The sequence below is a fragment of the Nerophis ophidion genome, linkage group LG29, assembly GCF_033978795.1.
Source record: "Nerophis ophidion isolate RoL-2023_Sa linkage group LG29, RoL_Noph_v1.0, whole genome shotgun sequence".
In the NCBI taxonomy this organism is placed as follows: Eukaryota; Metazoa; Chordata; class Actinopteri; order Syngnathiformes; family Syngnathidae; genus Nerophis; species Nerophis ophidion.
Window position 1 is genome coordinate 14,680,887 of NC_084639.1, and position 26,881 is coordinate 14,707,767.

General features: G+C 39.9%; 1 protein-coding gene across 1 annotated transcript; it reads right to left on the reverse strand.

Moving 5' to 3' along the window:
- Positions 1 to 1,271: 1,271 nt before the first annotated feature.
- On the reverse strand, positions 1,272 to 26,653 carry emx3 (empty spiracles homeobox 3). The gene is made up of 3 exons (XM_061891744.1): positions 26,317 to 26,653; positions 13,050 to 13,234; positions 1,272 to 1,531 (listed from the first exon to the last, which is right to left on the reverse strand). The coding sequence occupies exons 1-3, from the start codon at positions 26,651 to 26,653 to the stop codon at positions 1,361 to 1,363; spliced, it is 693 nt and encodes a 230-aa protein (XP_061747728.1). The 3' UTR covers positions 1,272 to 1,360.
- Between the last annotated feature and the right edge of the window lie 228 nt (positions 26,654 to 26,881).

Here is a 26,881-nt window from a genome sequence, read left to right on the forward strand (position 1 = left end):
CGAGGGTCACCAATTTGTAAGCAAATTGTCGAACAGTTTTAGAACAACAGTTCTCAACGAGCTATTGCAAGGAATTTAGGGAATTTACCATCTACGGTCCATATAATCATCAAAAGGTTCAGAGAATCTGGAGAAATCACTGCATGTAAGCGACGATATTACGGACCTTTGAGCCCACAGGTGGTACTGCATCAAAAACTGACATCAGTGTGTAAAGGATATCACCACATGGGCTCAGGAACACTTCATTAAACCACTGTCAGTAACTACAGTTAGTTGCTACATCTGTAAGTGTAAGTTAAAACTCTACTATGCAAAGCCAAACCCATTTATCAAAAACACCAAGGAACGCCGCTGGCTTCGCTGGGCCCGAGCTCATCTTAGATGGACTGATGCAAAGTAGAAAAGTGTTCTGTGGTCTGACGAGTCCACATTTCAAATTATATTTGGAAACTGTGGACGTGGTGTCCTCCTGAACAGAGGAAAATAACCATTCAGATTGTTATAGGCCAAAGTTGAAAAGCCAGCATCTGTGATGGTATGGGGGTGTATTAGTGCCCAAGGCATGGGTAACTTACACATCTGTGAAGGATCCATTAATGCTGAAAGGTCCATACAGGTTTTGGAACAACATATGTTGTCATCCAAGCAACGTTATCATGGACGCCCCTGCTTATTTCAGCAAGACAATGCCAAGCCGCGTGTTACCACGGAGTGGTTTCATAGTAAAAGAGTGCGATTTTTTCCTGGCCCGCCTGCAGTCCAGACCTGTCTCCCATCCAAATGTGTGGCGCATTATGAAGCATAAAATACGACAGCGTAGAACCCCGGAATTTGGACGACTAATGCTCTACATAAAACAAAAATGGGAAAGAATTCCACTTTCAAAGCTTCAACAATTAATTTCCTCAGTTCCCAAACGTTTATTGAGTGTTGTTAAAAGAAAAGGTGATGTAACACAGTGGTGAACATGCCTTTTCCCAACTACTTTGGCACGTGTTGCAGCCATGAAATTTTAAGTTAATGATTATTTGCAACAAAAAAAAAAGTTTATGAGTTTGAACATCAAATATGTTGTCTTTGTAGTGCATTCAACTGAATATGGGTTGAAAAGGATTTGCAAATCATTGTATTCCGTTTATATTTACATCTAACATAATTTCCCAACTCATATGGAAATGGCGTTTGTACTTTTGTTTTATGTATATTAGCATTAGCCACGTTAGCGCTTTACCAGCGTATTGCTGCTGTATTGTTCCTAATCACTGCTCTGTGTGTGTGTGTGTGTGTGTGTGTGTGTGTGTGTGTGTGTGTGTGTGTGTGTGTGTGTGTGTGTGTGTGTGTGTGTGCGTGCGTCAGTCTAGTCGTCGCTGATGACGTCGATATCTTCGCCCGGCGTCTGCTGCGTGGCCACTCGCCATCGGCTAACGTGCTGGCTGGCCTTTGACCTCTTGTGCTGCGCCTCAGGTGATTCCTCCTCCAACTTTTGACGTTTGTGTTTGGTTCTGCGGTTCTGGAACCAAACCTTCACCTGCAACACACACACACACACACACACACACACACACACACACACACACACACACACACACACACACACACACACACACACACACACAGATTACCATGAATTGATTAACATGGACCAAGTTGAAAAAACTCATTTGGGTGTTACCATTTGTGAAGTGACTTATATTTATATAGCACTTTTCTCTAGTGATTCAAGGCGCTTTTACATAGTGAAACCCAATATCTAAGTGACATTTAAACCAGTGTGGGTGGCACTGGGAGCAGGTGGGGAAAGTGTCTTGCCCAAGGACACAACGGCAGTGACTAGGATGGCGGAAGTGGGGATCAAACACGGAACCCTCAGCTTGCTGGCACGGCCACTCTACCAACCGAGCTATACCGGTCAATTGTACGGAATATGTACTGTACTATGCAATCTGCTAATAAAAGTTTCAATCAATCAATTAGCAACTTGCTCTCAGGACAGAGTTAACAAGCGCCATGCTAACTGCATGACACTTTTATTGTTAAAACACGACGAGTTGAGTTTATACCAAAAAGTTCTATTTTGGTTTCATCTGACCACATGACATTCTCCCAATCCTCTGCTGTATCATCCATGTATCCATTTTGGTATAAAGTCAACTCGTCGTGTTTGGAGGAAGAAGAATACTGAGTTGCATCCCAAGAACACCATACCTAATGTGAAGCATGGGGGTGGAAACATCATGCTTTGGGGCTGTTTTTCTGCTAAGGGGACAGGACGATTGATCCGTGTTAAGGAAAGAATGAATGGGGCCATGTATCGTGAGATGTTGAGCCAAAACCTCCTTCCATCAGTGAGAGCTTTGAATGGTTGACCAAATACTTATTTTCCAGCACAATTTACAAATAAATTATTTAAAATTCCTAGAATGCGAATTCCTGGATTTTTTTTCACATTCTGTCTCTCACAGTTGAAGTGTACCTATGATGAAAATTACAGACCTCTGTCATCTTTTTAAGTGGGAGAACTTGCACAATCGGTGGCTGACTAAATACTTTTTTGCCCCACTGTATATATATATATATATATATATACACCCCTTCCCCTTCATAATTTTTTCCAATCATTTTGGAACTTGCAACTTCTTCTTATTCATCGTCGCCATGTCTCTTCTTCGTTCTTCTGCTTTCGTCTCTCTTATGTTTTTTGGACATTACTCCTTGCCGTAGTTTTGAAGCAATGCATGATGGGATACCGAATGTTGTGTGTCAGTGTATTAACGTGTCAGCTGGAATAAACACACACTGATGAATAGCTCCGTGCCTGCCTACTTGATGCGTTATAGATAAAGCTATGGATAACGGAGACATATATAATAGTCTCATTTTCAAATGGAAATCGGGAGAAATTTGGGAGAATGGTTGCCCCGGGAGATTTTTGGGAGGGGGACTGAAATTCGGGAGGATTTGGCAAGTATGAAATAAAACGTGGAAAAATACATGACTTGGGGAGCGTTTAGCGTTTGCTAGCAGATGTAGCATGTTTGCTAGTGGTCCGCGGGAAAATATGTAAACACATAAAAAGTGGAAAAATGCATAAGTTTGGGAGCGTTTAGCGTTGGCTAGCAAATGTAGCATGTTTGCTGGCGGTCAGGTGAAAAATATGTAAATACATAAAAGTGGAAAAAAATACATGATTTTGGGAACGTTTAGTATTTTCCAGCAGATGTAGCATGTTTGCTATCGGTCATGTGGAAATTATGTAAATACATAAAAAGTGGAAAAATACATGACTTTGGCACAGTTTAGCATTTAGTTTTTGGGAGCATTTAATGTTTGCTAGCAGATGTAGCATGTTTGCTGGCGGTCAGGTGAAAACTATGTAAATACATAAAAGTGGAAAAAATACATGATTTTGGGAACCTTTAGTATTTTCCAGCAAATGTAGCGTGTTTGCTATCGGTCATGTGGAAAATATGTATATACATAAAAAGTGGAAAAATACATGACTTTGACACAGTTCAGCATTTACTAGAAAATACGTGAGTGCATAAAAGTGGAAAAAAGACATGATTTTGGCCGGGTTTAGGGTTTGCTAGCAGATGTAGCATGTTTGCTAGTGGTCCGCGGGAAAATATGTAAACACATAAAAACTGGAAAAATGCATGAGTTTGGGAGCGTTTAGCGTTTGCTAGCAAATGTAGCATGTTTGCTGGCGGTCAGGTGAAAAATATGTCAATACATAAAAGTTGAAAAAATACATGATTTTGGGAACGCTTAGTATTTTCCAGCAGATGTAGCTGTTATGTGGAAATTATGTAAATATATAAAAAGTACCCGTCCACTCCGGAGCCAGTGGACGGGTACCGACGGGCCAAGCGGTGTGCAGCTTTAGCGGTCGCGGAGGCAAAAACTCGGACATGGGAAGAGTTCGGGGAAGCCATGGAAAACGACTTCCGGACGGCTTCGAAGCGATTCTGGAGCACCATACGGCGCCTCAGGAAGGGGAAGCAGTGCACTATCAACACCGTGTATGGTGCGGATGGTGTTCTGCTGACTTCGACTGCGGATGTTGTGGATCGGTGGAGGGAATACTTCGAAGACCTCCTCAATCCCACCAACACGTCTTTCTTTGAGGAAGCGGTGCCTGGGGAATCTGTGGTGGACTCTCCTATTTCTGGGGCTGAGGTCGCTGAGGTAGTTAAAAAGCTCCTCGGCGGCAAGGCCCCGGGGGTGGATGAGATCCGCCCGGAGTTCCTTAAGGCTCTGGATGCTGTGGGGCTGTCTTGGTTGACAAGACTCTGCAGCATCGCGTGGACATCGGGGGCGGTACCTCTGGATTGGCAGACCGGGGTGGTGGTCCCTCTCTTTAAGAAGGGGGACCGGAGGGTGTGTTCCAACTATCGTGGGATCACACTCCTCAGCCTTCCCGGTAAGGTTTATTCAGGTGTACTGGAGAGGAGGCTTCGCCGGATAGTCGAACCTCGGATTCAGGAGGAACAGTGTGGTTTTCGTCCTGGTCGTGGAACTGTGGACCAGCTCTATACTCTCGGCAGGGTTCTTGAGGGTGCATGGGAGTTTGCCCAACCAGTCTACATGTGCTTTGTGGACTTGGAGAAGGCATTCGACCGTGTCCCTCGGGAAGTCCTGTGGGGAGTGCTCAGAGAGTATGGGGTATCGGACTGTCTTATTGTGGCGGTCCGCTCCCTGTACGATCAGTGTCAGAGCTTGGTCCGCATTGCTGGCAGTAAGTCGGACACGTTTCCAGTGAAGGTTGGACTCCGCCAAGGCTGTCCTTTGTCACCGATTCTGTTCATAACTTTTATGGACAGAATTTCTAGGCGCAGTCAAGGCGTTGAGGGGTTCCGGTTTGGTGGCCACGGGATTAGGTCTCTGCTTTTTGCAGATGATGTAGTCCTGATGGCTTCATCTGGCCGGGATCTTCAGCTCTCACTGGATCGGTTCGCAGCCGAGTGTGAAGCGACCGGAATGAGAATCAGCACCTCCACGTCCGAGTCCATGGTTCTCGCCCGGAAAAGGGTGGAGTGCCATCTCCGGGTTGGGGAGGAGACCCTGCCCCAAGTGGAGGAGTTCAAGTTCACGAGTGGGGGAAGAGTGGATCGTGAGATCGACAGGCGGATCGGTGCGGCGTCTTCAGTAATGCGGACGTTGTATCGATCCGTTGTGGTGAAGAAGGAGCTGAGCCGGAAGGCAAAGCTCTCAATTTACCGGTCGATCTACGTTCCCATCCTCACCTATGGTCATGAGCTTTGGGTCATGACCGAAAGGATAAGATCACGGGTACAAGCGGCCGAAATGAGTTTCCTCCGCCGGGTGGCGGGGCTCTCCCTTAGAGATAGGGTGAGAAGCTCTGCCATCCGGGAGGAACTCAACGTAAAGCCGCTGCTCCTCCACATCGAGAGGAGCCAGATGAGGTGGTTCGGGCATCTGGTCAGGATGCCACCCGAACGCCTCCCTAGGGATGTGTTTAGGGCACGTCCAGCTGGTAGGAGGCCACGGGGAAGACCCAGGACACGTTGGAAAGACTATGTCTCCCGGCTGGCCTGGGAACGCCTCGGGATCCCCCGGGAAGAGCTAGACGAAGTGGCTGGAGATAGGGAAGTCTGGGCTTCCCTGCTTAGGCTGCTGCCCCCGCGACCCGACCTCGGATAAGCGGAAGATGATGGATGGATGGATGGATGGATAAAAAGTCGAAAAATACATGACTTTGGCACAGTTTAGCATTTACTAGAAAATACTTGAATACATAAAAGTGGAAAATTGACATGATTTTGGCCGCGTTTAGCGTTTGCTAGCAGATGTAGCATGTTTGCTAGCGGTCACGTGACAAATACTATGTGAATACATGAGAGTGGAAAAAATACCTGTTTTTCAGAGCATTTAATGTTTCCTAGCAGATGTAGCATGTTTGCTAGTGGTCCGCGGGAAAATATGTAAACACATAAAAAGTGGAAAAATGCATGATCTTGGGAATGTTTAGTATTTTCCAGCAGATGTAGCATGTTTGCTATCGGTCATGTGGAAATGATGTAAATACATAAAAAGTGGACAAATACATGACTTTGGCACAGTTTAGCATTTACTAGAAAATACTTGAATAAATAAAAGTGGAAAATAGACATGATTTTGGCAGTGTTTAGCGTTTGCAAGCAGATGTAGCATGTTTGCTAGTGGTCCGCGGGAAAATATGTAAACACATAAAAAGTGGAAAAATGCATGAGGTTGGGAGCGTTTAGTGTTTGCTAGCAAATGTAGCATGTTTGCTGGCGGTCAGGTGAAAAATATGTAAATACATAAAAGTTGAAAAAAATACATGATTTTGGGAACCTTTAGTATTTTCCAGCAGATGTAGCATGTTTGCTATCGGTCATGTGGAAATGATGTAAATACATAAAAAGTGGAAAAATACATGACTTTGGCACAGTTTAGCATTTACTAGAAAATACGTGAGTGCATAAAAGTGGAAAAAAGACATGATTTTGGCAGTGCTTAGGTTTTGCTAGCAGATGTAGCATGTTTGCTAGCGGTCACGTGACAAATACTATGTGAATACAAAGGAGTGGAAAAAATACCTGTTTTTGGGAGCATTTAGTGTTTGCTAGCAGATGTAGCATGTTTGTTGGCGGTCAGGTGAAAACTATGTAAATACATAAAAGTGGAAAAAATACATGATTTTGGTAACGTTTAGTCTTTTCCAGCAGATGTAGCATGTTTGCTATCGGTCATGTGGAAAAATACATGACTTTGGCACAGTTTAGCATTTACTAGAAAATACGTGAGTGCATAAAAGTGGAAAAAAGACATGATTTTGGCAGTGTTTAGGGTTTGCTAAAAGAGGTAGCATATTTGCTAGCTATCACGTGGAAAATATTTGAATACATAAAAAGTGGAAAAAGACATGATTTTGGGAGTGTTTGCTAGCTGTCATAGGGAAAATACGTTAATGTATAAAAATGGAAAAAAGTTGACTTTGGCAGCTTTTACCGTTTGCTAGCTGATGTAGCATGTTTGCTAGATGTCACGTGGAAAATACGTAAATACATAAAAGTGGAAAAATAAATGACTTTCGGAGTGTTAGTGTTTGCTAGCAGATGTAGCATGCTTGCTACTAAATGTAGCATGTTTGCAACCAGATGTAGCATGTTTGGTAGCTATCAATAGAAAAATACATAAAAGTGGAAAACAATACATGATTTTGGGAACGTTTAGCGTTTGCTGACAAATGTAACATATTTGCTAGCTGTCACAAGGAAAACACGCGAATACATAAAAGTGGAAAAGTAAATGACTTTCGGAGTGTTAGTGTTTGCTAGCAGATGTAGCATGCTTGCTACTAAATGTAGCATGTTTGCAACCAGATGTAGCATGTTTGGTAGCTATCAATTGAAAAATACATAAAAGTGGAAAACAATACATGATTTTGGGAACGTTTAGCGTTTGCTGACAAATGTAACATATTTGCTAGCTGTCACAAGGAAAACACGCGAATACATAAATGTGGAAAAAAGTCATGATTTTGGCAGCGTTTAGCTTGTGCTAGCAGATGTAGCATGTTTGCTAACAGTCATGTGGAAAATAACGAGAATACATAAAATTGGAAAAAATACTTGATTTTGGCAGCGTTTTGCGTTGGCTAGCAGATGTAGCATGCTTGCTAGAGGTCATGTGGAAAATATGTCAACACATAAAAAATGGAAAAAGACATGATTTTGAGAGCGTTTAGCATTTGCTAGCAGATGTAGCATGTTTGCTAGCTGTCATAGGGAAAATACGTTAATATATAAAAATGGAAACAACTTGACTTTGGCAGCATTTACCGTTTGCTAGCTGATGAAGTGTGTTTGCTAGCTGTCAAGTGGAAAATACGTAAATACATAAAAGTGGAAAAATACATGACTTTCGGAGTGTTTAGCGTTTGCTACCAGCTGTAGCATGTTTGGTAGCTACATACTTGCCAACCCTCCCGGATTTTCCGGGAGACTCCCGAAATTCAGCGCCTCTCCCGAAAACCTCCCGGAAGAAATTTTCTCCCAAAAATCTCCTGGAGCTGGAGGTCACGCCCCCTCCAGCTCAAACATGCACAGTTCGAAGCTTGAAAAGGAGGATTGCAGGCGGATCTGATGGCATTTAAAGTCATTTTTAAAAAAACGGCTGCTAATCCTCCTTCTTTTCGACCGGACGACCGCAGAGAATTAAAGTAGGAACACTCCGGAGGCAGAAGTTCATTAAGAGGGGCGGAATCACCGGCCCTCAGCCATGTTTCGTTCACACAGAGGAAGTCAAGTCCGCGGGAAGTGAAGAAATCCTTCAGGATAAACGTTTTGTTTGTCAAAGATCTTGCGTTCACAAGACCGAACCTGGCGGAGGCCAGCACGTCCAAGGGCGCAGCTAATCCAGGTGGGGCCCGACACACAGCTGACAGCGAGAGACGGCAGGGCAAAGCACATACTGGCGCCATCTTCTGTAAACTCGGAAGTGACGTTACTCAAATAGTGAAAGGTAAGTGTTGTTGTTTTTTAGTACCCAGCAAGCACAGTACAGTTAGTAGAACTGTGTTTGTATTACTGTGTATTTGATAGGTGCCGTCTGAAATTCAACTATTTCTTTTATTTATATATATAATAAAATAAATATAAATAGCTAGAATTCACTGAAAGTTAGGTATTTCATATATACATATATATATATATATATATATATATATATATATATATATATATATATATATATATATATATATATATATATATATATATATATATATATATATATAATTACAGCCAATATAAAAATATTGGCTGTAAATATACTCTCCTCTTAACCACGCCCCCCGCCCCAACTACACCCCCAAACCACGCCTCCATCCCACCCCCAACCACGCCCCCCACCTCCTGAAATCGAAGGTCTCAAGGTTGGCAAGTATGGGTAGCTATCACTTGAAAAATACATAAAAGTGGGAAAAAAAATACATGATTTTGGGAACGTTTAGCATTTACTAACAAATGTAGCATGTTTGCTAGCAAATTTAGCATTTCTGCTAGCTGTCACGTGGAAAATACACAAATACATAAAAGTGAAAAATAGACATGATTATGGCAGCGCTTAGCTTGTGCTAGCAGATGTAGCATGTTTGCTAGCTGTCATAGGGAAAATACGTTGTATATAAAAATGGAAAAAAAGTTGACTTTGGCAGCATTTACCGTTTGCTAGCCGATGTAGCATGTTTGCTAGCTGTCACGTGGAAAATACGTAAATACATAAAAGTGGAAAATTACATGACTTTTGGAGTGTTTAGCGTTTGCTAGCAAATGTAGCATGTTTGGTAGCTATCAATTGAAAAATACATAAAAGTGGAAAAAAATACATGATTTGGGAACGTTTAGCATTTGCTAACAAATGTAACGTATTTGCTAGCTGTCACATGGAAAATACGCGAATACATAAAAGTGGAAATTAGACAGCGTTTAGCTTGTGCTAGCAGATGTAGCATGTTTGCTAGCGGACTCAGAAAATGACGAGAATACATAAAAAGTGGAAAAAATACTTGATTTTGGCAGCGTCTTGCGTTGGCTAGCAAATGTAGCATGCTTGCTAGCTGTCAAGTGGAAAACAGGTAAAAATATAATAGTGGGAAAAATACTTGATTTTGTCGGCGTTTTGTGTTGGCTAGCAGATGTAGCATGCTTGCTAGTTGTCAAGTGGAAAACATGTAAAAATATAAAAGTGGGAAAAATACATGACTTTGGCAGCATTTGGGATTGGCTAGCAGATGTAGCATTTCTGCTAGCTGTCTCGTGAAAAATATGCGAATACATAAAAGTGAAAAATAGACGTGATTATGGCAGCGTTTAGCTTGTGCTAGCAGATGTAGCATGTTTGCTAGCTGTCATGGGGAAAATACGTTGTATATAAAATATGAAAAAAGTTGACTTTGGCAGCATTTACCGTTTGCTAGCCGATGTAGCATGTTTGCTAGCTGTCACGTGGAAAACACGTAAATACATAAAAGTGGAAAATTACATGGCTTTTGGAGTGTTTAGCGTTTGCTAGCAGATGTAGCATCTTTGCTACTAGATGTAGCATGTTTGCTACCAGATGTAGCATGTTTGGTAGCCATCAATTGAAAAATACATAAAAGTGGAAAAAAATACATGATTTTGGGAACGCTTAGCGTTTGCTAACAAATGTAGCATGTTTGCTAGCAAAGGTAGTATTTCTGCTAGCTGTCACGTGGAAAATACGCGAATACATAAAAGTGGAAAATAGACATGATTATGGCAGCGTTTAGCTTGTGCTAGCAGATGTAACATGTTTGCTAGCTGTCATAGGGAAAATACGTTGTATATAAAAATGGAAAAAAAGTTGACTTTGGCAGCATTTACCGTTTGCTAGACAGCGTTTAGCTTGTGCTAGCAGATGTAGCATGTTTGCTAGCGGTCTCATAGAAAATAACAAGAATATATAAAAAGTGGAAAAAATACATGATTTTGGGAACGTTAAGCGTTTACTAACAAATGTAGCATGTTTACTAGCAAATGTAGCATGTTTGGTAGCTATCAATTGAAAAATACATAAAAGTGGAAAAAAATACATGATTTTGGGAGCGTTTAGCGTTTGCTAGCAGATGTAGCACGTTTGCTACTAGATGTAGCATGTTTGCTATCAGATGTAGCATGTTTGGTAGCTATCAATTGAAAAATACATAAAAGTGGAAAAAAATACATAATTTTGGGAATGTTTAGCGTTTGCTGACAAATGTAGCATATTTGCTAGCTGTCACGTGGAAAATACTCGAATACATAAAAGTGAAAATTGGACATCGTTTTGCTTGTGCTAGCAGATGTAGCATGTTTGCTAGCGGTCTCATAGAAAATAATGAGAATACATAAAAAGTGGAAAAAAAATACATGATTTCGGCAGCGTTTTGCATTGGCTAGCAGATGTAGCATGCTTGCTAGCTGTCAAGTGGAAAACAGGTAAAAACATAAAAGTGGGAAAAATACATGACTTTGGCAGCATTTGGGATTGGCTAGCAGATGTAGCATTTCTGCTAGCTGTCATGTGGAAAATACGCGAATACATAAAAGTGGAAAATAGACATGATTATGACAGTGTTTAGCTTGTGCTAGCAGATGTAGCATGTTTGCTAGCTGTCATAGGGAAAATACGTTGTATATAAAAATGGAAAAAAAGTTGACTCTGGCAGCATTTACCGTTTGCTAGCCGATGTAGCATGTTTGCTAGCTGTCACGTGGAAAATACGTAAATACATAAAAGTGGAAAATTACATGACTTTTGGAGTGTTTAGCGTTTGCTAGCAGATGTAGCATGTTTGGTAGCTATCAATTAAAAAATACATAGAAGTGGAAAAAAATACATGATTTTGGGAACGTTTGGCGTTTGCTGACAAATATAACATATTTGCTAGCTGTCACGTGGAAAATACGCGAATACATAAAAGTGGAAATTAGACAGCGTTTAGTTTGTGCTAGCAAATGTAGCATGTTTGGTAGCTATCAATTGAAAAAGACATAATAGTGGAAAAAAATACATGATTTTGGGAACGTTTAGCGTTTGCTAACAAATGTAACATATTTGCTAGCTGTCACGTGGAAAATACATAAAAGTGGAAATTAGACAGCGTTTAGCTTGTGCTAGCAGATGTAGCATGTTTGCTAGCGGTCTCATAGAAAATAACGAGAATACATAAAAAGTGGAAAAAATACATGATTTCGGCAGCGTTTTGCATTGGCTAGCAGATGTAGCATGCTTGCTAGCTGTCAAGTGGAAAACATGTAAAAATATAAAAGTGGGAAAAATACATGACTTTGGCAGCATTTGGGATTGGCTAGCAGATGTAGCATTTCTGCTAACTGTCTCGTGAAAAATATGCGAATACATAAAAGTGGAAAATAGACGTGATTATGGCAGCGTTTAGCTTGTGCTAGCAGATGTAGCATGTTTGCTAGCGGTCTCATAGAAAATAATGAGAATACATAAAAAGTGGAAAAAATACATGATTTCGTCAGCGTTTTGCATTGGCTAGCAGATGTAGCATGCTTGCTAGCTGTCAAGTGGAAAACATGTAAAAATATAAAAGTGGGAAAAATACATGACTTTGGCAGCATTTGGGATTGGCTAGCAGATGTAGCATTTCTGCTAGCTGTCTCGTGAAAAATATGCGAATACATAAAAGTGAAAAATAGACGTGATTATGGCAGCGTTTAGCTTGTGCTAGCAGATGTAGCATGTTTGCTAGCTGTCATAGGGAAAATACGTTGTATATAAAATATGAAAAAAGTTGACTTTGGCAGCATTTACCGTTTGCTAGCCGATGTAGCATGTTTGCTAGCTGTCAGGTGGAAAACACGTAAATACATAAAAGTGGAAAATTACATGACTTTTGGAGTGTTTAGCGTTTGCTAGCAGATGTAGCATGTTTGCTACTAGATGTAGCATGTTTGCTACCAGATGTAGCATGTTTGGTAACTATCAATTGAAAAATACATAAAAGTGGAAAAAAATCCATGATTTCGGGAACGTTTAGCGTTTGCTAACAAATGTAACATATTTGCTAGCTGTCACATGGAAAATACGCGAATACATAAAAGTGGAAATTGGACAGCGTTTAGCTTGTGCTAGCAGATGTAGCATGTTTACTAGCGGTCTCATAGAAAATAACGAGAATACATAAAAAGTGGAAAAAATACATGATTTCAGAAGCGTTTTGCGTTGGCTAGCAGATGTAGCATGCTTGCTAGCTGTGAAGTGGAAAACAGGTAAAAATATAAAAGTGGGAAAAAGACTTGATTTTGGCAGCGTTTTGTGTTGGCTAGCAGATGTAGCATTCTTGCTAGCTGTCACATGGCGGAAGGAGATAGTGTTGGTGGCACATATTTTTTTTTGCGAAAATGTATTTATATTATTTATTGATATTTGTTGAAATGGGTCTCGACTAAAAAACAATCGACTTGAGCTAATGGGCTAAGGAAGCCGCTACCGAGGCTGCGGGCTAGTGGGCGGGTGTGTGGTACCTGCGTCTCGGTCAGGCAGAGTCCGCCGGCCAGCTGCTTCCTCTCGGCGCCAACCACGTAGTGATTCTTCTCGAAGGCTCGCTCCAGACGCAGCAGCTGCGAGGGCGAGAAGGCCGTGCGAATGCGTTTGGGTTTCCTGGAGAACGGCGCGTGCAGCAGCAGGTTGTCGGCGCCGCCGTCGTCACCTGGAAGGAAAGGACCAGTCATTTTATTGTGAAAAGCTGCGGGTGGAGGGCGGGGGGAAGTGAGGCTGATTTGTTTGGCGTGCGGCCTGATGGCGTGCGTTTTGCTCCAAACGCCGCCGCCGCCTTCCAGCCTCATTTACATAAAAACAATCGTGTGCGTCATCGCGGGCGTTTGGCTGAAAAGATCGTACGCTGCCGTCACGCCGCACGCAAAAATGTCGGTTGAACGGCGGGCGAGGACAATGATGGCGTGCGAGAAGCAGCGGTGGCGCCGGCGAAGTGGCATTGACATGCAAACACCACGGTCGCCGTCCGTTGGGTGGCGAACAAAAAGGTCGCCACAGGCACGCCGCCTCAGACGAGTCACCGCCAGGTCCCGCCCACTTCCACCGTCTTCATCGCTTTCTGTCACGTGACCTCACGCCACCAAAAAACATGTGGCGCCCTCATTAGCATTTCATGCTAATCATGTTAGCCCTGTGTTGGGGTTGGTGGGCGGAGTCAGCCATGCCAGGTGACAACACACCTGAGACCGTTTTTGCCAGGCGTGCCCCTGACAGTTTGTCTATGTTTTAGTTTTTCCCTCTGCATTTGTCTTTGTTTCCTCTGTGTGTGTGTAGTGTTTCCTGTCAGCGCTCTTATTTTGTCAGTTTCTCCTCAGCTGCGGCTGATTGGCACCTGACCACACCTGGTGTCAATCAGCCCGATTCCTATTTTACCTGCTTTGTTCCTCCAGTCAGGGCTGGATTATTGGTTTGTCATGTCGATGTCATTTCCGTATTGTCGCCCCTGTTGTGTCGTTTCATTGTCGCGTAGCGCTAAGCTATATTCGTTTGATGTTTGGAGCTTACTGTCTTTTGTTCCCTCCTTCTGTTTCGTTTTCATTCTACAAGTAACGACTTCTGTTTTCCTGTTCGCTACCCGCCAGCTTCCACGCTAGGCCCCTTTTGTTTTTTTGCTAGCTTCCATGCTAAGTTCCTTTTTGTTTTGTAGCTCCCATGCTAGCTCTCTTAGTTTAATCAATCAATCAATTTATATAGCCCTAACTCACTAGTGTCTCAAAGGGCTGCACAAACCACGACACAAACCACAACGACATCCTCGGTAGAGCCCACATAAGGGCAAGGAAAACTCACACCCAGTGGGACGTCGGTGACAATGATGACTATGAGAAAACTTGGAGAGGATCTTAAATGTGGGCAACCCCTTCTAGGGGAACCGAAAGCAATGGATGTCGAGCGGGTCTAACATGATACTGTGAAAGTTCAATCCATAGTGGATCCAACACAACCGTGAGAGTCCAGTCCAAAGTGGATCCAACACAGCAGGGAGAGTCCCGTCCAAAGTGGAGCCAGCAGGAAACCATCCCAAGCGGAAGCAGATCAGCAGCGCAGAGATGTCCCAGTCGACACACAGGCGAGCGGTCCATCCTGGGTCCCGACTCTGGACAGCCAGTACTTCAACCAAGACCACCGGACCGGACCCCCTCCACAAGGGAGAGTGGGACAGAGGAGAAAAAGAAAAGAAACGGCAGATCAACTGGTCTAAAAAGGGAGTCTATTTAAAGGCTAGAGTATACAAATGAGTTTTAAGGTGAGACTTAAATGCTTCTACTAGTTTGTTATCCGCCTCGTGCGCGATTTGCGTTAGTGCCCTTTTGTTTATTCTAGTTCTATTATGATTAAATCATGTTTTCTCACTCAATGCCTGCCTCCTTCTCTGCATCTTGGGGTTCGTCACAAACTAACTTTGACAGTTTTCTTTTTAAAGCGGACTAACAGAAAGGCTTGATATTTTCTGTACGTGTCGAAAAAATGAAGGAAACAGGAAGTAGAAGAACATTTGCACACGTGACTAAAAGAATAACTTGATGTTTTCTGTAAGTGTTGAAAAATTAAGAAAACAGGAAGTATCAATCAATGAGAAAACTTGGAGAGGATCGCAGATGTGGGTGACCCCAACCCCGCCCCCCTCTCTAGGGCGAACAGTGCAATGGACGTCGAGTGGATCTAACATAATAGTGAGAGTCCAGTCCCTAGTGGGGCCCACATAATAGTGAGAGTCCAGTCCATAGTGGGGCCCACAGGGGGACCATCCCAAGCGGAGACAGGTCAGCAGCGCAGAGATGTCCCCAACCAAGTAGAAGAACATTTCCACACGTGAATAAAAGAACGACTTGATATTTACTGTAAGTATCGAAAAATGAAGGGGACAGGAAGTAGAAGAACATTTACACACGTCCATCTATCCATCCATCTTCAATGGAGTCGCGGGGACAACAGCTCCAACAGAGACCCACAGACTTCCCTCTCCAGAGCAACATTAGCAACTCCTTCCTGGGGAATCCCGAAGCGTTCCCAGGCCAGAGAGGAGATGTAATCCCCCCATCTGGTCCTTGGCCTGCCACGGGGTCTCCTCCCAGTTGGACGTGCAAACATGACCGCCCCTAGGGAGACGTTCGTGAGGCATCCGCACGAGATGCCCGAACCACCTAAGCTGGCTCCTTTCCAAGCCAAGGAGCAGCGGCTCTACTCAGAGTCTCGCACGGGTGACTGAACTTCTCATCCTATCTCTAAGGGAGATGCCAGCCACCCTTCTGAGGAAATTCATTTCGGCCACTTGTATCCGCAGTCTTGTCATGACCCACACTTCATGACCATACTGTAGGTGAGAGTATGAAGACGGAGAGCTTTGCCTTCTGGCTCAGCTCTCGTTTCGTCACAACAGTACGGCAGAGAAACTGCAATACTGCCCTGCTGCTCCGATTCTCAGGCTGATTTCCTTCTCCATCTTTTTTCTCAATCGTGAACAAGACCCCGAGATACTTAAACTCCTCCACCTGGGACAGAGTTTCGTTCTCTACCTGGACTGCACAAACAATCGGTTTCCTGCTGAGAACCATGGCCTCAGATTTGGAGATGCTGATCCTCATTCCAGCCGCCGAACACTCGGCTGCGAACCGATCCAGTGAGAGCTGAAGGTCACGAACCGAAGGTGTCATCAGGACCACATCATCTGCAAACAGCAGTGACGCAACCTTCCTCCCCCCCCCCCCCCCCTCTCTCCGCCATGGTCATGATTCTGGTGATAGGTGACAGAGTGCAGCCCTGGCGGAGACCAACCCCCACTGGAAACGGATCCGACTTACATCCAAGCACCCAGACACAACTCTCGCTTTGGTTGTACAGAGATTGGATGGCCCTCAGCAGGGTTCCCCTGACCCCGTACTCCCTCAGCACCTCCCAAAAAATTTCCCGGGGGACCCGGTCATACGCCTTTTCCAAATCCACAAAGCACATGTAGACTGGATAAGTAAAATCCCAGGCCTTCTCCAGGATTACCGCAAGTGTAAAAAGCTGGTAAGTTCTTCCACGACCAGGACATAATCCACATCGTCCCATTTGAATCTGAGGTTTAACTATCCGCCGGACCCTCCTTTCCAGTACCTTGGCGTAAACTTTCCCAGGGAAGCTGAGTAGTGTGATAGCCCTGTAATTAGCACACACTCTGGTCCCCCTTTTTGAATAGGGAACCACCACCCCAGTCTGCCACTCCCTCGGCACCGTCCCAGACTTCCACAAAATGTTGAAAAGGCGTATCAACCAAGACAGCCCCTCTACACCCAAAGCCTTCAGCATTTATGGACCGATCTCATCAACCCCTGGAGCTTTGCCACTGTGGAGTTGAACATACAGGCACTCATCCTCAGGCTTCGCTCCCGTCAGGGAGGGTGTGTATGATGTAGTAGGGTTTGGGAGTTCCTCAAAGTGCTCTTTCCAATGCCCTATGACTTCCTTATTTGAAGTCAGCAGAGTCCCATCCTTGCTGTACACAGCTTGGATAGTTCTCTGCTTCCCCCTCTCATGGTGCCGTATAGTCTTCCAGAACAGCTTTGGTGCCGCCCGATAGTCCTTCTCCATGGATTTCCCGAACTGCTCCTACACCCTCTGCTTAGCCTCGTCCACAGCCACGGCCGCTGCCCTTCGGGCCTGTCGGTACCTTGCAATTGCCTTACGGAGTCCCCTGGGATAAAATATCCTGGTAGGACTCCTTCTTCAGTCGGACGGCTTCTCAGACCCCCATTGTCCACCAGGGTGTTCGAGGGTTACCGCCCCTTGAGGCACCTAAGACCTTCTGGCCACAACTCGCAGCTGCAGCTTTAGCAGTTGAGGCTTTGAACATTGCCCATTCCTGTTCAATGTCCCCAACTGCCACAGGGATGGCAGCAAAGTCCCGGTGGAGGTGGGAGTTGAAGTCCTTCCGGACAGGGGACTCCTCCAAACGTTCCTAGTCCACCCGCACTACACGCTTGGGTTTGCCAGGTTTGTCCAGGTTTGTCCAGGTTTGACCCAACTCTCCACCAGATGGTGATCAGTTGACAGTTCAGCCCCTCTCTTCACCGGAGTGTCCAAAACAAACGGCCTCAGATCAGCTGACACAATTTCAAAAGCGATCATTGATCTTTGGCCTAGGGTGCTCTGGTAACAGGTACACCTATGAGCATCCTTATGCTTGAACATAGTGTTTGTTATCGCAAGTCCATGACGAGCACAGAAGTCCAATAACAATCCACCACTCAGGTTCAGACCAGGGAGGCCGTCCCTCCCAATGACGCCAGTCCAAGTATCACTGTTATTGCCCACATGCGCGTTGAGGTCCCCTAGCAAGACTAAGGAATCCCCGGTTGGCGCCCCATACAGGACCCCATGCAAGGTATCCAAAAATGCCGAAACTCTGTACTCTTCTTTGGTGCGTACGCACAAACAAGAGTCAGAGTCCCCCCTCCTCAAACCCTAAGGCGAAGGGAGGCGACCCTCTTGTCCACTGGGGTGAACATAGAGTCACTCAGCCGGGGACTCGCGAGTATCCCCACATCCGCCTGGGCCCTCACACCCTGAGCAACTCCAGAAGTGAACAAGGTCCATCCCTTGCGATGCGTAGAGGTAAGTTCCACCAGGTCCAAACGGTAGTGCTCCACCTCCCGCACCAGCTCAGGCTCCTTCCCCACCAGCGTAGAGATATTCCACGTCCCAAAAGTCAGCCCCTGCTGCCCCGAATTGGTCCGTCTGGAGCCTCCACTTTCACTGCCATCCACTTGGCAGTGCATCTGTCCCCAATGCTCCCGACCACGGGGGGTGGGCCCACGTGACGGAGAGGATGGTGTGTCCACGTAGGTTCTTCGGGCTATGCCCGGTTGGGCTCAAGGCACACGCTAACGAGCTTTGCCTATGGGCCCACAACTGCGGGGGAGGGCACCGGGCTTCCTACGGGTCGGGTAACGCATCTTCTCTTAGTTTTTTACATGAGGGGAGCGGGGGGTATCGTAACCTTGATGGGGGCGGGGGGGTCGGGGGTCGGGTGCTACACCTTGCCCAAGGGTGACCCGAAACTATGAAGGGCAGGGGCGTTCAACTCCCTGAGGCTTTATACAAGCCCACATACCCTTTTGCACACGTGACTAAAATAAGTACTTGACATTTTCTGTAAGTAATAATAAAGATAAAAAAATATTTTTGATGAACATTTTGGTCATTAATTATCAACAATTGCGTACTTTACGACACCACAGGCCACGCCCCCTCCGCGCATCGATTACATGTTCATAACGACATAAGTGCCAACGATCGTCACGCACACACACGCACACACACACAAACACACACACACGTGCACAAATGCGCACACACACACACACACACAGGCACACACACACACACACGCGCACACACACACACACACACACACACACACACACACACACACACACACACACACACACACACACACACACACTCTGTGTGGTGAAATGATCCATTAGCTGTTCCAAAGCTGATTGATGATTAATTGACATCAACTGTCAATAATGTAGATAATAAATAAAATAAATATATAATAATATATCATATAATATAACAATAAAATAAATGAATAATACATTAAATACCAGAACGAATCGACGACCTAAAAAGAATATTTAGGTAAAAAAGAAAGCTTTTTTTTCTTAAAGGATCAATATTAATGTCAATAAAATGGATATGAATTGCTCTTCCTGCATACTTTTCTGTACAAATTGCAATAAATTATACGATAATAATTGCAACAACTTTATTGAACAGAACGAAATGACATCAAATATTAAAATCAATTAAATAACACACTCGCTGTGCATGGACATAATTGACATTGATCATAATTATGATTATTTTCATATTAATGCTGAAAATGTCAAATAAAAAGTCTGATGTCATTTTACCGACTTGAATAAAAGGATCATATTTTTGGACATCAATATTATTGATCCATTTCTGTGATTGATGATCAATGATGATGTCTTTTTGTGTGACTTTGTCAGTCTTATCAAATTATAAAATCACAATAATAAGTTCGATGATGTCAGTGGTTCTCAAATGGGGCTACGCGTACCCCTGGGGGTACTTGAAGGTATGCCAAGGGGTACGTGAGATTTTTCAGAAATATTCTAAAAATAGCAACAAATCAAAAATCCTTTATAAATATATTTATTGAATAATACTTCAACAAAATATGAATGTAAGTTCATAAACGGTGAAAAGAAATGCAACAATGCAATATTCAGTGTTGACAGCTAGATTTTTTTGTGGACACGTTCCATAAATATTGATGTTAAAGATTTCTTTTTTTGTTAAGAAACGTTTAGAATGAAGTTGATGAATCCAGATGGATCTCTATTACAATCCCTAAAGAGGGCACTTTAAGTTGATGATTACTTCTATGTGTAGAAATCTTTATTTATAATTGAATCACTTGTTTATTTTTCAACAAGTTTTTAGTTATTTTTATATCTTTTTTTCCAAATAGGTCAATAAAGACCACTAAAAATCAGCAATATTTTGCACTGTTTTACAATTTAATAAATCAGAAACTGATGACATAGTGCTGTATTTTACTTCTTTATCTCTTTTTTTTCAACCAAAAATGTTTTGCTCTGATTAGGGGGTACTTGAATTAAACAAATGTTCACAGGGGGTACATCACTGAAAAAAGGTTGAGAACCACTGCTCTATGTCATCAATCATTTTTTTCATCTGCTGAAATAACTTTTAGAAATGTTGACTTTTTACCTCACAATTTCCACATTTTATCTCGTATTTATGATTTTTAAACTCATAATTTTGACTTTTTATCTCATAATTAGGATTTTTTTAACTCATAATTTTGACTTTTTAGCTCATATTTAGGACTTTTAAACTCATAATTTCGATTTTTTTTAAATCTCATAATTAGGATCTTTTAACTCATAAATTGGACTTTTTATCTCATATAGGATTTTTAAACTTATAATTGCGACTTTTTATCCCATATTTAGGATTTTTAAACTCATAATTTTGGCTTTTTAAACTCATCATTTCGACTTTTTATCTCATATTTAGTATTTTTAACTCCTAATTTCGATTTTTATCTCATAATTAAGAATTTTGAACTCATAATTTGGACTTTTTATCTCATAATTAGGATTTTTAAACTCATAATTTGGACTTTTTATCTCATAATTAGGATTTTGAAACTCATAATTTCGATTTTTTTTAACTCCTAATTATGATGTTTTTTTAATGTCATAATTAGGATTTTAAACTCATAATTTCGATTTCTTTTAAACTCATAATTTCGAATTTTTTTTTTAATCTCATAATTAGGATTTTTAAACTCATCATTTTGACTTTTTATCTAATAATTGGGATTTTTAAACTCCTTATTTCGATTTTTTTTATCTCATAATTAAAATGTTTAAACTCATAATTTCGATTTTTTTTTAAATCTCATAATTAGGACTTTTAAACTCATAATTTTGACTTTTTAAACTCATCCTTTGGACTTGTTATCTCATAATTAAGATTTTTAAACTCATAATTTCGATGGTGCCTATCTCAGCTACAATCGGGCGGAAGGCGGTGTACACCCTGGACAAGTCGCCACCCCACTTCAACTTTTTATATCATTAATAGGATTTTTATAACTCATCATTTCGATTTTTTTAAATTTTAAATATTGCTTTTTTTTCATCTCGTTAGTCGGATTTTTAAACTCAGAATTTTTCGACTTTTTATCTCATATTTAGGATTTTTAAATTTATTATTTTGACTTTTTATCTCATAATTAGGATTTTTTAACTCATAATTTTTATTATTTTTTTAAATCTCATAATTAGGATTTTTTCAACTCATATTTTCGATTTTTTTAAATTTAAAATTTTGATTTTTTTTCATTTCATTAGTCGGATTTTTAAACTCAGAATTTTTCGACTTTTTATCTCATATTTAGGATTTTTAAACTCATTATTTCTACTTTTTATCTCATAATTAGGACTTGTAAACTCATAATATCGACTTTTATTACATATTCAGGAATATTTGAAAAAAATAATTTTGACTTTTAACCTCATCATTTCGACTTTTTGTCTCATAATTAAAATTTTTAAACTCATAATTTCGATTTTTTTAAACTCATAATTTCGATTTTTTTTTTAATCTCATAAGTAGGATTTTTGAACTCATAACTTCAACTTTCAACTCGTATTTAGGATTTTTAAACTCTTTATTTCGACTTTTATATCTCATAATTAGGACTTGTAAATTTATCATTTCGACTTTTTAATCTCATAATTAGGATTTTTTTAACTCATAATCTTGGATTCAAATCCAGGCTCGGGATCTTTCTGTGTGGAGTTTGCATGTTCTCCCCGTGAATGCGTGGGTTCCCTCCGGGTACTCCGGCTTCCTCCCACTTCCAAAGACATGCACCTGGGGATAGGTTGATTGGCAACACTAAATTGGCCCTAGTGTGTGAATGTGAGTGTGAATGTTGTCTGTCTATCTGTGTTGGCCCTGCGATGAGGTGGCGACTTGTCCAGGGTGTACCCTGCCTTCCGCCCGATTGTAGCTGAGATAGGCGCCAGCGCCCCCCGCGACCCCGAAAGGGAATAAGCGGTAGAAAATGGATGGATGGATGGATAATTTAGATTTTTTTTTAACTCGTAATTTAGATTTTTTTTTCATCTCATAATTAGGATTTTTAAAACTCATAATTTCGACTTTTTATTACATATTTAGGAATGTTTTAAAAACATAATTTTGACCTTTACACTCATCATTTCGACTTTTTATCTCACAATTAGAATATTTAAACTCATAATTTAGATTTTTTTAAACTCATAATTTCAATTTTTTTTTAATCTTATAACTAGGATTTTTAAACTCATAACTTCGACTATTAATCTCATATTTTGGATTTTAAACTCATTATTTTGACGTTTTATCTCATAATTAGGACTTTTAAACTCATCATTTCAACTTTTTATCTTATAATTAGGATTTTTAAACTCATAATTAAAAAAATTTTAATCTCATAATTAAGATTTTTAAACTCATGATTTAGATTTTTTTTTAAATCTCATTATTAAGATTTTTAAACTCACAATTTCCATTTTTTAATCTTATAATTAGGATTTTTAAACTCATCATTTTGACTTTTTAAACTCATAATTTCAATTTTCTATCTCATAATTAGGATTTTTAAACTTATAATTTTGATTTTTTTTATCTCATAATTAGGATTTTCAAACTCATAATTTCGACTTTTTATCTCATAATTAGGATTTTAAAATTTATAATTTGGATTTTTTTTATCTCACAATTAGGATTTTTAAACTCATAATTTAGATTTTTTTTCTATCTCATAATTAGGATTTTTAAACTCATAACTTTGACTTTTGATCTTATATTTTAGATTTTGAAACTCATAATTTTGACTTTTTAGACCCATCACTTCAACTTCCATCCATCCATTTACTACCGCTTATTCCCTTTTGAGGTCGCGGGGGGCGCTGGTGCCTATCTCAGCTACAATCGAGCGGAAGGCAGTGTACACCCTGGACAAGTCGCCACTTCACATCAACTTTTTATCTCATACTTATAGGATTTTTAAACTCATCATTTCGACTTTTTATCTCATAATTAGGATTTTTTAACTCATAATTCCGATTTTTTAAAAACTCATATTTTCGTTTTTTTTAATCTCATAATTTAGACTTTTTATTACATACTTAGGAATGTTTCAAAAACATAATTTTGACTATTAAACTCATAATTTCAAGCTTTTTATCTCATAATTTAGAATGTTTAAACTCATCATTTCGATTTTTTTCATTTCATAATTAGGATTTTTAAAACTCATGATTTAGACTTTTCATTACATATTTAGGAATGTTTTAAAAACAGAATTTTGACCTTTAAACTCATAATTTCGATTTTTTTTCATCTCATAATTACGATTTTTAAAACTCATAATTTTGATTTTTCATTACATATTTAGGAATGTTTTAAAAACAGAATATTGACCTTTAAACTCGTCACTCGACTTTTTTTGATCTCATAATTAGAATTTTTAAACTCATAATTTCGATTTTTTTTAAACTCATATTTTCAATTGAGTTTTTAATCTCATAAATTGGATTTTTAAACTCATAACTTTGACTTTTTATCTCATATTTAGGATTTTTAAACTCATCATTTCGGCTTTTTATCTCATAATTAGGATTTTTTAACTCATAATTTTGATTTTTTTCATCTCATAATTTGGATTTTTAAAACTCATCATTTTGAGTTTTTATAACATATTTAGGAATGTTTCAAAAACATAATTTTGACTTTTAAACTCATCATTTCAAGCTTTTCATCTCATAATTTAGAATGTTTAAACTCATGATTTCGATTTTTTTCATCTCATAATTAGGATTTTTAAAAGTCATTATTTAGATTTTTCATTACATATTTAGGAATGTTTTAAAAACAGAATATTGACCTTGACAGTCATCATTTCGACTTTTTTATCTCATAATTAGAATTTTTAAACTCATAATTTCGACTTTTTTTAAACTCATATTTTCAAATGATTTTTAAATCTCATAAATTGGATTTTCAAACTCATATTTTTGACTTTTTATCTCATATTTAGGATTTTTAAACTCATCATTTCGACTTTTTATCTCATAATTAGAACTTGTAAACTCATCATTTCGACTTTTTATCTCATAATTAGGATTTTTTAACTCACAATTTCGACTTTTTTCAATCTCATAATTAGGAGTTTTAAAACTCAGAATTTTGACTTTTTATTACATACTTGGGAATGTTTCAAAAACATAATTTTGACTTTTAAACTCATCATTTTGAGCTTTTTATCTCATAATTTAGAATGTTTAATCTCATCATTTCGATTTTTTACCTCATAATTAGAATTTTTTAACTCATAATTTCGATTTTTTTTTTCATCTCATAATTAGGATTTTTAAAACTCATAATTTCGACTTTTCATTACATATTTAGGAATGTTTTAAAAACAGAATATTGACCTTGACAGTCATCATTTTGACTTTTTATCTCATAATTGGAATTTTTAAACTCATAATTTAGACTTTTTTTAAACTCATTATTTAGATTTTTTTTTAATCTCCTAAATTGGATTTTTAAACTCATAACTTCGACTTTTTATCTCCTATTTAGGATTTTTAAACTCATTTCGACTTTTTATCTCATAATTAGGATTTTTTAACTCAGGATTTAGATTTTTTTAAACTCAGGATTTTGATTTTTTTTTTTTAATCTTATAAATACGATTTTTAAACTCATAACTTTGACTATTTATCTCATAGTTAGGATTTTAAACTCATTATTTTGACGTTTTATCTCATAATTAGGACTTGTAAACTCATCATTTCAACTTTTTATCTTATAATTAGGATTTTTAAACTCATATTCTAAATTTTTTAATCCCATAATTAAGATTTTTAAACTCATAATTTTGATTTTTTTTAAATTTCATAATTAGGATTTTTAAACTCACAATTTCCATTTTTTAATCTTATAATTAGGATTTTTAAACTCATAATTTCGATTTTTTATCTCATAATTAGGATTTTTAAACTTATAATTTAGATTTTTTTTAATATTATAATTAGGATTTTTAAACTCATAATTTCAACTTTTTATCTCATGATTTGGATTTTTAAATTTATAATTTTGATTTTTTTATCTCACAATTAGGATTTTTAAACTCATAATTTCGATTTTTTTTCTATCTCATAATTAGGATTTTGAAACTCATAATTTGGACTTTTTCGACCCATCACTTCAACTTCCATCCATCCATTTCCTACCGCTTAATCCCTTTTGGGGTTTCCGGGGCGGGGGTGGGGGGGGGGGGCGCTGGTGCCAATTTCAGCTACAATCAGGCGGAAGGCACTGTACACCCTGGACAAGTCGCCACTTCACATCAACTTTTTATCTCATACTTATAGGATTTTTAAACTCATCATTTTGACTTTTTTATCTCATAATTTAGAATTTTTAAACTCATAATTTCGATTTTTTTAAACTCATAATTTCAATTTTTGGAAATCTCATAATTAGGGTTTTTAAACTCATAACTTCGATTTTTTTTTTAATCTCATATTTAGGATTTTTAAACTCATTATTTCGACTTCTTATTTCATAATTCGGATTTGTGAAGTCATCCTTTCAATGATCTCCACCCACAATTTCGATCTTTTAATGATGAAATTGGGATGTTTATTATTGTTATTTATTATACTTAATAAAACACTTTGTATCTCATATTTAAGATTTTTAAACTCATTATTTTGACTTTTTATCTCATAATTACAATTCTTAAACTTATAATTTAGATTTTTTTTATCTCATAATTTAAATTTTTTTATCTCATAATTAGGATTTTTAAACTCATAACTTTGACTTTTTATCTCATATTTAAGATTTTTAAACTCATTATTTCGACATTTTATCTCATGATTAGGACTTGTAAACCCATCATTTCAACTTTTTATCTCATAATTAGGATTTTTTAACTCATAATTTCGATTTTTTTTTCATCTCATAATTAGGATTTTTAAAACTCATAATTTCGATTTTTTTATTACATATTTAGGAATGTTTTAAAAACTGAATTTTGACTTCCAAACTCATCATAAATAAATAAATAATAATCATCATCATCATTTTGAATTATTAAAAAACAAAAAAAGCTCTTACCTTGGAAGTACCGGTTCCGTAGAATCCATGGCGGGAAAAGGCCGTGCGGGCTTTGATGTGGCCGAACAAACAGGTTCTGCGGGCCCACGTGCAGCGCGTGCATGTGAAGCCCACCGGGACCGGGCGCGTGCGCGCCGGGCTCCCGGAGCAGCGGGTTCGGTCCGCTCGCGTACAGAGTCCGCCCGCAGGAGCCCCGCAGAAGCCCCGCATGAGCGGCGGCGGCCTCGGGGAAGCGGAGCGCCGTGGGCCGGATGGGCTCCTCGGAACCGGCGGGGTCCTTCCCGACCAGAGCCTCGATGCTGAAACATTTCTTGTTGGTACCGAGCTGCTGAAACATGATGGACCGACGAGGGAGGAGGGGGACCGGGGGGGGGGCAGGGCTGGGTGGAGGGGGGGCGGCGGACCGGATCCTCAGACTCCCGCCTTCCCGCCCGGTGCCGTCACGCGTGCATGCGCCGGCAGACCTGGACTCAAACTTCTGATCTTCTGAGGTGCGCGCGACACACCTGCATTACACCCCCCGCCCCCTCCCCTGGCCCCGCCCCCTGCCCGGCGCCTCCCTTGG

Coding starts and splice junctions, on each gene's coding strand:
- emx3 (XM_061891744.1), bottom strand. CDS start 26,653: ATGTTTCAGCAGCTCGGTACCAACAAGAAATGTTTCAGCATCGAGGCT. Junction 13,235..26,316: donor ACGGAACCGGTACTTCCAAG/GTAAGAGCTTTT, acceptor CTTTCCTTCCAG/GTGACGACGGCGGCGCCGAC. Junction 1,532..13,049: donor TCTGCCTGACCGAGACGCAG/GTACCACACACC, acceptor TGTGTGTTGCAG/GTGAAGGTTTGGTTCCAGAA.